General features: G+C 40.2%; 1 protein-coding gene across 2 annotated transcripts in view; it reads left to right on the top strand.

Moving 5' to 3' along the window:
• Nucleotides 1–16,050, top strand: part of rsrc1 (arginine/serine-rich coiled-coil 1) — a 127,758-nt gene that overhangs the window by 11,619 nt on the left and 100,089 nt on the right. For both annotated transcript variants that reach the window (XM_086081051.1, XM_086081052.1), the window contains exon 4: nucleotides 13,563–13,790. In XM_086081051.1, coding sequence (XP_085937177.1) covers nucleotides 13,563–13,790 — 228 coding nt within the window. The remainder of the gene's footprint in view (nucleotides 1–13,562; nucleotides 13,791–16,050) is intronic.

The following is a 16,050-nucleotide window of genomic DNA, read 5'->3' as shown; positions in this document are numbered from 1 at the left end:
CAAAAAACGTGTTAATACGTTGTTGTTGTTGTAATGCTAGAGCATACAGAAGGCTTTGATGCAGCTTTTGACCTGAAGAGGTTGCTTAGAGCAACGATAGCTATTATAAAACGACCAACAGGTGGAAGCAGAGTATAAGAGGTCAACCAGGGCCATGTTGCAACAAGCTCTTTTCCCCAGTGTTTTCAACAGTTTTGTGAATAACGATGCTAAGTGCTGCAAAACGGAAACAGATACAAATATACTTTTTTCCTAATGAAAGAAGAGACTCTAATCTTTCTTTTGGTAGGTTCCATGTTTTTAGAGCAATAGAACACAATATTCTGTGGGCTTTGCAAAATCAGTCCAAATCCAGTAAAACAGCCGGGATTGAAGGGGGTCGCTTCAGTGAAAATGGCTGGGAGGGAATGAGTTAGCTATAATAAATAATTATTAACAAGACTGGCAGCTAGTTGACTTTTTCATTTCATGTATTCATTTGTCAGATGTGCCATACATACAGGACATACAGCATACATCTCAGACCTAGTACAAAAACATACTATACATTAAAAATAATAATAATAATTGAAAACAATTGTGCAGCCCTCACTGCTGTGAAAAAAAGTGTGTGAGAGAAAAAAGTGTCACCAGTAGCTGAATACAAACAAACGGTAGCAGCGGCGTATAGTTCTGGGCATGGATGGTGAGCATTATGACTGGTACAGTTGGTGTTATGACAGTGCCCCCCCCCCCCAAAACACCTTTAGAATACTTCCGATTTATCAGAGGCTAAAAACACTTCATTTTGAAAAGTGACCGTATTCTCTCTGTTTCAACCGTCTATGACCGAAATACAGTGTGAGTACTTTTACCACCTCTGGCAGTTTGTCCGTTGTAAGTGTCAAGGTCAAGACAAATGATTACGTATCCGTATATATCTAATAAGATCTGCATAGTGTCAAATAAAATGCTAAGCCTTCATTGTGTGGACTTGATGACAATAAAAAGGCTTGTCCTTCTGGCCACACCAACAGAAAGCAGGAGTCAGACATGCTTTTAGCTTTGGCATTAGCAAATGAGCACCGACTGTATCTGTCTCTCTCACTCTCCCTTGCTCCTTCGCTCAGTTTCATTCTCTCTCCCTCATTTAAGCTTCTTGAAGTTCTTCCAAATTGGGTTTTAAATGCCAATTAGGGGGTTGAATGTAGTAAAATAAAAGCAAATGCAGGCAGGATGGCCTCACCTTCTGGCTGCTTAGGCTTCAGAGAGAGCCAAGCCGGACCTTTGGCTCCCAGCGAGGCTTTGAGAGAAATATCCTGCCTAATGAACACATTAATTAGAACCATAACTATTTATAAGATGATAATTAGAAACGAAGGGAGGTAAACTGGGCTTTTCCTGCAATTATTGGAGGATTAATTACGGGAGCTAATGAAGTGGATTTTTGAAACGCGTGGAGGTGAAGTACAGAGATGTGCAGCTCGCTTTGTGATCACTGGCATAATTATTTTCTGCAGCACCAAAGCGTTTGAGGCCGCGCTCCTCGCTGGCTGGGGCCGCCTAATAAGCATCATTGCATCGTTATATATGCACTTAAAAAGACTTGCCACTGAAATGGCTGTCTAATTATTTCTAATTGGCAGGACCCGTGTGTTGTCATTGAGGTGTTTGGAGCTGCTTGGCGGCCTGCGGTTTAATAGCACCCTGGGCCGCCAAGCAAAGAGCGAGAGAGCAAGATAGACACCGAAAGACACAGAGAGTAAAAGAGGCGCGACCAGTTGCTCACAACCAGATCTGCATTAAAGAAACCCCACTGTTTGTAGGGCACGGGATACGTGAATGGCGGCTGATGCGTGGTGCTTCAGGTCACCTTGCTATACAAGCCTATTAATAAAGTTTGATTATGACAATCTGCTCCAAACTCACGTCATAACAAATGTGCCATCTGTCCTGTTTTGACTTTTATTGGAAGCAGTAGTTGGCTAACAAAGCCTGTAACTTAACATTCTGAAGTTTGATTCCCTCAAGTCAATTTATTGGATTATTATTATTATATTATCTCTCCAACCAATCTCACTAAGTAACTAGCTATGTACAGTGGACCTTCATTTTTGTGATTCATCTGTTTTTAAAAGTCTGACTAAAACCAAATCGTATGGAAACCGAAACGCTATTTTCCAAAGGAAATAATTTACTGTATGTCCAAGACACCCAAAATATAAACAAAAATGCATTTCATGGCGAACAACACATACAGAAAACAGTGTGACATACGGGTAAATGACATCACACTTATATTGAAGACTCTTGTTAGCATACAGAAGATGGCAAGGAGGTTAAAGGGAGTAGCAGTGTTATTGTTTGGAAGAGAAATCCCCCTATTTCCCAAACACATCTGAAACTATATGTTATGATCCAATGAAAGCAAAATTGATCTTTTTAGACATAATTCCAAAAGGTATGTACTATAAACACAGCACTGCTGATCAACTAAAATGACACAATGCCTAAAGTGAAGCATGGTGGTGGAAGCATCATGCTTTAAAAGGGCTAATTTTCTTTAGCTGGAACCGGGGTCTTAGTCAAACTGGCAGGAATTATGAACAGTTCAAAAATAGTGGCGTCATTGTTGGCAAAAAATATTCAGGCTTTTGCTAGAAAAGCAAAAAATGTCAGGAAAAGCCAACTAGATCTGAAATGTAATCAGGGTTAATCATAGGCACTTAAAGTGAGTGATGAGTTATGAGTTAAAATGTGATTGGATAATTCTGAACACAGGCACATCCCACTCATAAGAGGGTGTGCACACTTGTGCAACAGCATTGTCTCAGTTAATTGTTTTTACTTCCCTCATGAAAATATTTGATTGTTTTTCTCCAGGTTGTAGGTCACATTAATGGTGGAAATTATTCATCTTCACTGTCCTTGATTTAATTAGTTTACATCACAAAAACCTGCCATTTGAACACAGGTGTATAGACTTTTGTCGGCTGTAAGTAGATGTAAACAGACACTGAAAAAAATTAGAAACAAAAACCTTTAATCGCTCGCTTTGACTTTCTGTCACAGGCGACTTAAAAACGACTCTTATTAAAACTGCAGTCTCTATCTTAACATCCTGTACATGACAACAAATAGCGACTAAATTAATGATCTCCTCGCATGTGTGTGTGTGTGTGTGCGTGCGTGCGGTGGCCAGGTTTTGAGCGGGGCCCTTGGAGACGTGAGCTTAAGAGAGCATGCATGGACAAACATCAGTCAGGCGCGTTTACCTTGAACTCCGGTTATGATCCGGCTCAAACCATATGGATATTTTCCTGCAAGTTAGTCAAATGGGCTGGCACGCTCCAAATTACAACGCTGACTTTTAGCTGACATTCATCAACGCAGCCTGAAAGTAAGTGCGAGCACATTTACTTTGTAACAATATTTGAATGTGTTGTCTTTTGATCTCTTGATTTGCCTGTGTAATATTCATAAAGAGAGCGTTTGAGTGATAGCCCGGGATTATTGATGTGTATGTATACGCGTTAATTCATCATAAAGTGGAGCCACGTGCTCTGCCTTGCCCCAAAAAAAAAAGAGCCCACCATCATCGCTCATCTCCTCCCCAAGTGGACAACTTGAGAGCAAATTACAGCTAATGGAAGGGCCGCCTGCACTTGTCAGTGGGCCGTGGACGAGCACACAAACACACACACACGTGGTTTCACTCACACGTCCACTCATTTAGTTGTGGCACAGAAATGAAACAAGGATCATGTGCGGCCTGACCAAAACCTGGACAGTCTTTTTGAACGTAATGAAACACTTTCTTAACATTTTCTTGTTGCTGTCACCTCAGTCCGTTTGGGCTGAGGATGTGAGCAGAAAGTCGAAATAGACGGGTTGGCCAAAGGATACGATGGCTAACTGTCATGTGATTGGACGCAACAAAGAGCAGATCACTTTTTTGGCTTAAAGTCGAAATCGGGGGAACATTCAATTACTTTAAATGCAGTCAAGCAATTGAAGCTGACATATGCCAGATACCTTCTTAAACTCACAGCGTGGGATATTAAAATAACATAGCGACTGTAATTTGTGGCTTCACTTAAATCTGTGCTTTGACGTGCTAATAAAAAAATAGGCAGGACTGTAGCGGTGCACTGAAAATGAATAAAAATGTGTAATTATGGAGAACAAAAAGTTACAAAGAACATTTTGATAATAAAATATTGATAAGAAATAGGCTGTAATTATAAGACCATAGTGATAATGACAGAATGGATATGTTGGAAAATGTCATATTGTTGCGAGAATAAAGTTGTAAAGTTGGAAGAACAAAGTCACAATTCTAAGAATAAAGTAAAGCTATGTGAAGTGGAAAATGACAAAGTTGTAATATTTCATAATGTATAAACAAATATATTAAAATAGTCACAATATGAAGCAAAAAGAATAGAACAAAAAACATTGCAATGTAAAAGAACAGAAGAGAAGAAAAAAATATATGTAATATAGCCTATGAAAAGAAATTAGCAAAAGTTTGATTAAAGTCATGGTATTACAATAGTTACAATATGAAGAGAAAACAGTATGGGGGGAAAATGAAGTCCAACTGTTGCGAGACTGAAGTTGAAATAGTGTTGGAAAACAGAAATATGCTGCCGGAGGAGTTCAAAGTATTTTTCTTTACATGGTTACTGCATTACATCAAGCGGATAGATATTTGATCATTTTGCTCTTCCTGGTAACCAATGTATGAGAATCACCTCATTATTATACAATACAATAAGTTATTAACATTTCTTAAATTCCTAGCATGTGTATATGATATTACATACCCGCGTCTCCAAGTCATAAAAAAGTAATGAAAATGTATGAAGTAAAAGTTCTACTGACCATGAGTTTGGCTGACTAAATTTAGGAATCGAAGGTCTCCTTCAATATTATACAACTTAGTTTCTGTAACACAGTATTAAAACAACAGGATCTTTCTTTTTTTGGGTGTCGGCCAGTCAGAATTAGCAGTAGGAATAAATGTACTTTTATGGGAAGTGTGAAGTATTTTCTTTTCACTTTCTATTAATTTCCTGATGAGCCGTTTGCCGTTGGCTGCTGTTCATCGTGACATGAGCTTTTGAAAAAAACGAGACGAGCCTGACAAGCCAAGTTCCGTCAAAAGACAACTTTATGTAGGAAACCGATAGTGGTGCAAATTTTTTTTTAAACCAGGTCCTTTCCCAAGTTGTTTCTTGGGTGTTTAATTAAGTGTAGTTTCCCTTAAGCAGTGGAATGCACGTCTGCTTTTTGTCGGCCCCTTCCTTGGTGCTTGTTACAGTCCGCCCACATGGTTTGTCTCAGCGTTTATGATTTTTCTTATACGGCACTTGTGAGTGTGTTCCTAAATCACTTAAGCACACGGGGCCCAACAGTCCACGTTTAAACAATAAAAGGCTGTTATGCTAAGGGCCCTCAGATCTCGCGCCACTTCATAAATACGCGATGTGTATAAGAGGCGGAAAATACATCTTCTCCGAGCAGAGAAGGAGCACACCTGCTAATTGGAGCCAGCTTTCGCAATACATCCCAATATTTTATCCATCATATACTTGACTACACTTAAAATAGTTTTTTTTTATCTTACCACAATTCTGACGTCGATGATGTACCTGCATGAAATACACCATTAGTGATCCTGAAACAATATCAGTAAAAACAGTGGAATCATAGATGATATAATATTTTTAGCCATTTAAAATAATATTAAAATTGTGCAATAAAGACTTAGCTTATCACCTGAGCACTTCAAGCCTAATACGAAACCTGTTGCACGCACGCACGGACACCAGGCCGAAACAAGCCACCAACAGTTCTATTACCAAAGAGCCCAGTTTGTCTCTTAACTGGCTGAAAGAGAAGAAATGAGCTTTGATGTATCGTGAGGCGAGTCTGTTTGTCATTAAAGTCCACTAAAATGTTAAGCAAACCTTTTCGGCATTGTTGCAACAGCATTATTTTTTTTTCTCACGATACAGGGAGAATAACAGGGATTTAGGGACTTATTTATTGCTTTTGACCATTTGAAATATCACTTTAAATCAAACATTTGGTCTGTTGTTTACTTTTGGCCATTGATAGTTGAGGGTTTGTACTGTTGTGAAATGCACTTGAAAGTAAACTAAAACCAGTTGAGTTGACAATTTATTATTTAAAATAGTGATAGACCGATGTGTTTTTTTCAAGGCCGATACAGATACTGATTATTAGTAGTCAAGGAGACCGCTAACCGATATTTCAAGCCGGTACCTCATTTTCAGTAAGAGAGAAAATATCGTCAATATTTTAAAATTTTACTTTTTCTTTTAATCTTAAACATACATCTTTATTTAAGAATTTTAACAACAATTGCAGGTAGCTTCCAGAGTCATCAGCATCTGTTACGCTAAATTAGTAAAAACTAAGCAAGTGCATTTCTACTGGAGATAAAGTTTTCCAAAACTTTAACATATAATTTATCTATTTTATTATTATTATTATTTTTAATAATAAGTGTAGGTAGTTCCAAATGTCGGCATAATTTTTTTATAAAGTGAAAATTTAAATAAATCCATAAATGAAAAGTTTCCTGTATCTCACTGAGCAACAAATGCATGCGGGTGCAACTAATTTGGGGTTTTCGTCAGGGTTCATAAAAGGTTTGAAAAGATCTTCGTCGACGGTAAAACTTGTCAGAATATGAAATGGCTTTGTGAAAAGCAAAAACTGTCTCTGAACATCTTACAAATCCTGATGAAAATCCTAAATTTCGCTACGTTCACAAGCATTCCCCGCTCAGTGAGATACCAGCTTTATCGGCCTTCAGATTAGTAAAAAGGTCAATGCCGATATTTGTCAAAATGCCAATATTGGTCTATCCCTAATTTAAAAGCTGGAATATACAGTACGGTGGGTCCTTGGTTTATGGCGTCACTGATGTGAGGTTTTGAGTTGTGCAAAGAACGAGTTTGTTCCCCTAACCACTCTTGTCCAGCCTCTTCTAGACAGACACCTTGGCAACCAATAACAACTCTCACCTAACCAGCCATAACTAATAGCGTCAGGTCCGTGATGGATGGCAGGAGCAAGGTGGGAAAGGAGAGGGTGGAAAAAGCTGGCCTCAGTCTGCCTTGAGTGACTGTGAGCGAGTTGGCAAGTTAGCACCTAGTCTAAGCGTGACCTTCACTTGACCTTGTGGCTGAGGCCTCCACATCTCCAGCTGCTAATGGGTGTCATGTCAAGCTGTGGGTGCGCGCGGGTCAAAGGTGGCGGGCGCTCACCGGGCGGCCAAGTTTAGGATTGCGTCGGCGCGGCTGAGTGACGCTCGGCATATGCGCCGATGAAAACGCCGGCTAATCAACTCGCACGCACTAAAAGCGTCTTTCTGCACAAATTCGTCTTCGCCGTCACCGTCGGCTGCCCGGCGTAGGTTCATATAGATCTAAGGGCTCTTTGAACTCTGCTAAATGACTTGACCTTGTGGCTTGTGCCTGTAACAGTGTGTATGTGTGTGTTTGGGTGGGTGGTCCACACGTCGTCTCATTTCTGCTTCACAGCCCAGCGAGGCACTGCAGACGTTTCTGTTGATGCCTGCTTAAATTGAAAGCAAACAGCAGATTATAACAAATCTAAACATTGCTTTTATGACGCAGAGGGAGGACCGAGGAGGGGGGAGAAAACATCTCCGTGGATCTTTCATGCTCTGCCTTTGCTGTCTTAATTGTCTTCACAATCACCTACTTTGCAGCGATTCCTCGTGCATCTCGTGCGCGTACGCGCATGTGTGCGTGCGTGCGCTGTGAACCGAGAGAACAGATAATGTGACTGTTTGGAAAGAGGAAGCAGCTTGGGAAATGATTTCAACAGCTCTCATAATTAGAGGAATATCATAAATTAAACTTGTGTCTGCCGTGGCGTTTGAAGAGCACTCAAAAGTAATAAATTCTGGATGGTTAACATATTTGCATTCCGTTCAGCTGGCAGCGTCAGGCGGGAACAGCTGTTTTCCACGTCTATTGGCAGCAGCAAATACGCATTGCTCACTCAAGGTGCTTTTTAGACACATTGAAATGCCAGGAAAAAAAGAGAAAAGTGACTTTTAAGTCGGAATACTAAGCTGCTGCTGTGTGCTCTGTCAGTGGATATAACTCGACGGGGAACAGCACATTAATGAAGTTCTTCAAATGTGGCCCGTTTCTTTTTCAGTCTGTCTCCTGCTTGGTAATGTTGTTGCCAAGCAAGCGTTTTTGTAAGCTATATAGTTCCTCATTTATGTGTGGGCGGGGATGGTTTGTTTACGTTAAACCAGAATGATCGTGCTTGATCAGGGTGCATTGATTAAGAACGTATAGGAGAGCGTTCCAAAACATTGCATTCAAGATGTCTAATCAGAAGTTCCGACCGAATGCCCCTGTAAAGTGAAAATAAATATGTTTTGTTAACAAGCCTACAGAGTAAAATCTGTAGAGTAAATTTGACTCTATTTAGAGTGGGACCAAATAGACTCAGTTTTAGAGTAATATTTACACTTGGAAGAGAGTAAAATAAAGAATTGAAAAAATAAATAAGTCACTCAAGGGTTGAAGAACAAACTCACGACCTTCAGCTTGGGATACATACTGATCTACTCCTTGAGCCACGCAGCTCCTGCTCTGTGTTAGTATATCGCTCGTGTCAGCTGGAATCTTCGTAACTCCAAAAGACCCAACATGTTTTTGGTCTCCTCTTGGATATAAGCAAAAAGTAGGAGGGGCATAGCTCAGGTTGTACTGTGGCAGTCTCCCAAGCTGAAGGTTGTGCGTTCGTTCCTCAACACTTGAGCGACTTTTATTGTATTGTTTTCCTTAATTCTTTATTTTACTCTCTTCCAAGTGTAAGTAATATATTATTATTACTGAGTCTATTTGGTCCCACACAAATTTACTCTACAGAATTTACTGTGTACCAAATTTGAACGATTACAAAATAATTTGCCATGATACTTTAAAATCATTTAAAAAAAATCAAATCTTTTATCTCTACTTTCAAACACTGTGGTCTCATTTAAAACATTTCAATCCCCAAAAGTATTCAGTTTCTACTATGTTATTAGACATAATGATGTGATGATATCATTAGTCTCCTCCTGCGTTTCTGGTGGTAAAAAAAACCAACAACAAATATATTCTGGTCACACATGGGTCACTATGACTGTCGTCTACTGAAATATGATTAGCGTTAGAGTCACAAGGCTGTCCATCTTCGGTCATAGGGGCCTAATGGACAGGGACTCTTTTTACAAGGCGACTGTAAGAACTTCACTGGATTCGCTGTTCCTTCAATTACGTGAGCCTATCTGGACAAACATGGTTGGACTTTGTGCTCCTAGCATTTAATAGTGGACGGAGGAAGGAGGAAACAATATGAATTCTGCAGAAATTGGTTGAAGATAAGGGATTCATCTGTGCCTATGTTGACGGCTCACTATCCCTTGCTACATGCTGCGGTATGAATAATGAGTCAGCTGGGGTCAGATGCCAGCGGAGGCGTTCACCTGTATCTGACACGCGTCGTATCGCGCCTCTGCCATTAATGTCCAATTTTCAATAAACTACAGGAATAGAATACCGGCTGATAAGGGTAACACACCATCCAGCTTCACACCCACATAATTACTCCAATGGACTGTGGCGAGGGATCGTATCCCGGCGCGCACCAGGGGGTCAGCGGTGATAAGCGTTAGCCCAGCTCCCAACATGCCGCATAATTACTCTATTGATAATTCACCAGGAAAATGGCCCCAGCCAATCACAGAGCTGGGATTTAATGGACTGGATGGCAAAACGAGGAAGGAACGGCGAAACAAGCCAGTGATGGGGGGGGCAGCGTGTGCATCGGGGGCTCATATGTGGGAGCAAACAGCAAGGGCCTTTTATTAGAAATGAAAATATGTTTAGGCCATAGGGACACCTATTTTCTCTGCAGATAATAAGGCCAATGAAATGTAAAGCAGAGGAAAGACTTGGCATGGGGTCCAGCCACGACTGTTTATCTGTGTGTGTCCTGCATTAGCCCATTTATCCCCAGCCTCAAATTAGCTAATCATTCTCCAAGGGGAAGGACTTGGTCAGGAAATTGACATTTAGCAGCACAGTCTCACTCTATTAACTACAGTAAATTTAATTTGCCACACACCCCAGAAGTGGGCTGTTTCTTCACAAGGAAAAGAGAGAGGGGGGGAGACAGAAAGAGAGACTGAGATTGTGTTTAATGCATCTGCGGCTTCTGGCCGCAGTTTGCTTGGCGGTAAATGCAAGACTAAAGCTTGGAACACTGCAATTCTGTCCTATTTTTCCCTCATGTACTGTTGATTACAAACATGCGCAGGCATTGTCAACACACAGAGTCACTCATTCCAAAGTCTGTTTGTGCCATTGATGAATTATCTCGCCTGGAGACTCTGAACCCCCAAAATGCCAATGTTTTTCTTTCCCTTTTCCCATTAGCTGTGATTCTCTGAGCAGCTTAATGGCTGCTCTGGTACACACTGATAAGCACACTCAATCAAATTTGCTGTGTTTAATGAATACTTTTACCTCTGGATCAGATGTTTGATTAAAATTGGTGCTCACGCGCGGGGTTCTGCTTAGCTGCATCGTGGCCGTGCAGTTGGCAAAAGGTGTTTGGAAAGTAATTGTATCGAAAGTTGGATTCATCAACTGACAGGAGCATTAAGTGAAGTGATTCAAAGTTCAAGAAATCAATTAGTCCATAAAAAGCACCTCTTAAACACCTGTTCCTGATGTTTGTATATGACTTGCATTTAAAAGTCAACACACCCTTTTTCAGTTTTTGTGATTTCAAAAATAATAATAAAGAAATTAATATAAAATGTTTCAAAACTTGTGGCATTTATTTGACCTTTGACCTACCAGTAACTCAATTGGGGAAAAATGTGGAATGAATGGAAAAGCCTAGTAGAACATTTAAACTTCATTTATGGTCATAATCAAAGGCATTTAAACAACTTTAATTTAAACTAACACTAAGGAACTTGTCAGCCTTAATATAATATTTTCATAACTTTTCTGATTAAACATGGATTTAAAACTAGTTGAAATGGTACCTTTGCCATGGCCTGAGCGGGTCTGTATCATTTTTACTGACACTAAGCGCACACAAAAAACTACAAATGTGATGAATGCTTTCTGGCAAACGTCACTTCCCCCTTTCCCCATTCGTTACAAAGACGGAAGTCAATTTGAATGTCGAGGCCCAATTACTGCTTTCCTGGTAGAAGCTGCAAAACTGAAACGTTTTGTCTGAGGAAAGAAAAAAGAAAAAATAGCTACCCAGATAAAAGGACAGTCAAGGATCAACATTGGCCCTGCTTTCACTCGCTGGCGTGAGGACGCAATGTGCTTGTCCTCATGGGAAATGTGGTCTTCCTTCAGGTATAACATGACCTCTTTTCTCCATATGGCACCGCCATAATCAACGCAAACTGAAAGTTCCTTAGTGTTGCTATGAATTTGATACGCCTACGGAAAACTGCCAAACATTGGTCAGGTTTGTCCAAAATTTTTGTTTTTGTTCGATGGGTATTTTGTTCACGCATGGACAGTAACAACGCCCGACTCCAACAGTCTACTGGAAATAGCGCAGTTTGTCTCCAGTGATCGCGATGGTCTCCTCCGCTCCTAATTGATTGCAACAGTTGTCAGACTGTTGTCTGTTTGTATGGTGACAGGCGTCTGAAGAAAATGATTAGTTTTCTGTTGGTAGAGAGACAGCAGTGGATGTCCCAAACTGCAAACTAATAAAGGAGGGGGGGAGAAGTAATAAAGCTTGTGGACAGCAGGTTTGACTGTTTTTATAGACAAATCAATAAAATGATAGATGATGGAAAATAACGTTATCTTAGCAGCTGATTTCTACTGGGGTTTCCAATCACTGTGGTTGCTCTCCCACAAACACAGTAGCATGTACACACTGACAAAATCACACCTGCTACACGTGTGTTTATATTATTAATAATAAATGTTCGATATTGCTTCAATGGTTTTTGTCTTTTGCTAACACTATGCATACATGTAGTATGTGTGGGTGTAACTATGTTAGTCACGCTTATTGTGTCTTAACTAACAGAGTAAATGTTCCACTGTAAATCTTTTGGAGACCAGGGGGTCAGCAAAGGGATCAATACAGACGACTGGTCCTCCTCTGAGCCTACCTCTAATTGGCTATATCCCCACAGTGTGTGTGTGTGTTTGATTTTATGTAACTGTGCCATTACACCCACACAGTGAAGGATGAACGTGGAGCGCTTAAAGGAAGCCTTTTGGTGACAGTCACAAGAATTACATTGCCTCTATCTTCTCTAACGACTCCATGAAGACAGGTGGGCTGTCATCTGCAGTCGATTTAATCTACTTTTCCAGCGTTTTGAAGTCATGTTATCTATTTTTTTTATTATATCGTCTATATGTTCTTGTCAAAACTATTGACAGAAACCACTGAGACTCTAAAAGAGAACTCGAAGTACTCTATATAGATTTATGAGCGATGTGCAATGAAATTCTACTGTCTCTCGCTCGGTTTGTAAGTTTGACCACAATCCATTTGGTAACTATTTGGATTTGGTTGTGTCTCTAAACAAAATTATTCATCCATCCCGCAGCACAGTGGATGTTTTGGTTAGCATGTCTGCCTCATAGTCCAGAGGTCACAGGTTGAAGCTCGTGTATGGCCTTCCTGTACGGAGTTTGTGGATTTTTGCTGTACTTGCATGTTTTTAGGTTTTCTGGCTTCCTCTCACAACAACATGGATGCTTGATTAACTGAAGACTCTAAATTGTCTGTAGGTGTCTTTGTGAGTGAATGGTTCTTTATCTACCATATATGCGTATATTAGGTGCTAAGCATCCATCAATTTAATACTCATTTGGGTCTTAACTGGAGCCTCTCCTTGCTGACTTTGGTTGAGAGACATGGTGCACGCCGGACTGGCCACTGTTTAAACCGACAGTGACGTGATAGCTGGGTCAGTTGAGAAGTTATTTCAATCTGACGAGAAGTACAGAAAAATGACATAGTGATAAGTAACTTTGTGTGCATCTCTCCAATAAAAGACAATTCAATATGGCTTTCGATACATGGTATACATATGATTCAAGAACGGGATATTTTTATGTAGAACAATTTGATTCAGTTTGAGTCAGTGTGGTTACAATATGATTCAATATGGTGCAGCTGAAGCTTTTGTCACACTTATTCATATGTAACATGTAAAAGCTCTCCAAAGCCCAAGCTTTATTGCTAAGTTAATTACATTTAAAGTAACAACAAATTATCATCAACATCAAACCAATTTAGACAGATTTACACCTGGTGTGCATCTCCCAAGACTACTTGATACGTATCTTGATACATGGGGTGCGTTATGATTCATTTTAAACAATTTAATTTGGATCAGTAAAATGATCAAAACCAGTCGAAATCAAAATTTTCCGATTCAAATCTGTTTTCATTACACCACACGTCAACACTTTTGTTCTTTAAAATTTCCCTCCATCTCCTAGGTCACATTCTCGCCACCGGCGGTCGCGCAGCAGGAGCGGCAGCCGCAGTCGGCGAGGAAGCCATGGCCGCCGAAGGAGCCGTAGCAGAGACCGGACCCGCAGCCGACATAAGGGCCGCGACCGAGATAAAGACAAGGAGAGAGACAAGGAGAGAGACAAGGGACGGGATCGGGACAGGAACCGGGACAGGGACAGGGAGAAGAACAAAGTCAAAGTGGAGAAAAAGGGGTAAGTGATGAATAACCACAGACATGCAAGTGTACATGCACCAGTAGACTCGCATTTTGAGCGGCTCTCATATCAGTCCTAATGTCCACTCCACAGAGGAAAGGCAGAGTATAATAGAGGCCAAATATAAAGTTTAGCCTTGATCATCCTTCCATCCATCCGTCACTCAATCCTTTTTCCCATCATTCTTTTCTCCTTCAATTTCCTTCTGCAATCAAGCACCTGACTGAACCCGTCTGATAATCTGATCCAGTTCCCTCTTGCAAAAGACGGTGACATGGTGATAGAGGAGTCGAAGGTTATTCAATTTTTAGCAGTTTTCTTGGAAGTTTGATACCTTTATCTCAACTTTTGCCACTCATGGTCCACCTGCAATAAGTCTTGCTGCATAACAAGATTATATGCATCTCCAGTGCCTTTAGTGCTTCTGTCATGGGACAAAAGCTTGCAAATTGCAACCTTTCACTGAAGTCTGGAACCGTGGCGAATTGCATTGGTGACTTAACAGGTTGTCTTTTAAAGGCGGGAGGGGGGGGGGGCATTTTGCATCTTGCATGTCTTCACCAGATCAACATCCTTAATCCTTCTCCAATGTTGCATGCTTACATTGTAGTTTGCTTCAACTCATGTAAAATGATGTGCTACAACATAATAATTAGGGACTCAACTGCATTTTTATAGTATCACATACAGTGATACCTTGACTTGCAAGTGACACACTCTGCTCTCTCTTTTCCACTCCTTCTTCCAAAAAGAGGCTTTGAGCTGTTTATTACTACTCCCAGTTGAAGTTTGCTGTCAAAAGTGTGTTGAAAACAACCCCATCATTTTGAATGTCCACTGGCTCAATATGCAAAATGTCTAAAATGGGCGAATAGCGTCAGGGTTGCAGTTTTGCAAAACTGGAATTTGTGAAAATGCATATTGACAAGCCATAAAGCTTCTGGGATAATGTCTTATGGGCAGACGAGGCAAAACTGGAACTTTGTGAAGTGGGTAAAAAAGAGTGAGAGACACAGACTCTGATGATGAACTCAGCCAGGACAAACAGTCAAATACAATACAATATTTTTGGGGGGAGTTGTGGAGTTATTGAGTACTACATGCAGGTACTCATAGAGGCTTACAATTGCTAATATTGCTGAACAATAACCTCGTTTGAAAATAATACACTGCCTTTTTCTTCTTTGTCCACACACAGAATATGAGTCTCACCATTGTAAAATGTCAGTTTGAATGTTGATTGATGTGTGTGTGTGTGCTTAAGTGTGGATTCCATCAAGTGATGCACGCCATCTGCTCAGTGCACATCAGTGTGGGAGGACTGAACTCACAAGTTAAAATCAATCTGAAGTGGGTGGTTTATGGAAATTTTGACTGTCTAGCCAATCTCAACTTATTAGCAAACTTCAATAAATTTTATCTCATAGGAATACAATAACAGATGCACAGTAACTGAGCTATTCCAACCACACTTACTGTTCAAGTCAATATGCCACCATAGATTTTGTGTTATTAACTGACATTTTGCTGGTCATATATAAAGTTGCAGAAAGGCTAGAGAAAGTATTTTGATGCTTGGTTGATTTTTTTTTTAATATTTGAGTTACAAGCTTTGACTGAAGTGGGCAAACAAATCGAGCAATTATTTTGCATGGATGTCTGTTTAGAAAAAAAAAACACTGTTCATATTATGATATAGCTCGTGCTATCACATGGGACTGTTCGTTTTAATACCGTATGGTGTTATCAAGTATTGCCATAATTTAGATAGCGCTCCTAACCGTCAAATTTTATGTCGTTACGTTATGTCTGAAAACCATTATATTTTAACCAAAATTTATGTGCAGTGTTATTAGCACATAAATTACAATATTTTGGATTACTGTACATATCATTAGTATTACTGATCATTGATTTTTAGACTGTTCATATGCCAAAAATGGTAACTAAATAAAGGTCATCTTTCTATGAAAATTTGGGACGTAACTCAAATTGTTCGTAACTTGAGGAGCCACTCGACTGGAAAAATGTGTATGTGTCCTGTAGAAGACGCATCTGTGGTGGTGCTGAGTGGTCCACGTGCAGTTCTGCCTTGTCTAGTGGAATAATTCATGTCAAATGTTAACGCTGACCAGCTCAGCCCGAGCTACCGTTTGACACAGAAGAAATCCCACAGTCTTAAATATATAGCACAGTGCTAGCTCCTTGTGCTACGTGTTTATTAATGAGCACTGTCAGAGCTGAAGAAAGCCACCAC

The sequence above is a fragment of the Leptonotus elevatus genome, chromosome 7 (assembly GCF_054856555.1).
Source record: "Leptonotus elevatus isolate MCC_2025b chromosome 7, RoL_Lele_1.0, whole genome shotgun sequence".
In the NCBI taxonomy this organism is placed as follows: Eukaryota; Metazoa; Chordata; class Actinopteri; order Syngnathiformes; family Syngnathidae; genus Leptonotus; species Leptonotus elevatus.
The sequence above is the reverse complement of the archived record's forward strand: the minus strand, read 5'-3'. Positions and strand labels throughout refer to the sequence as shown.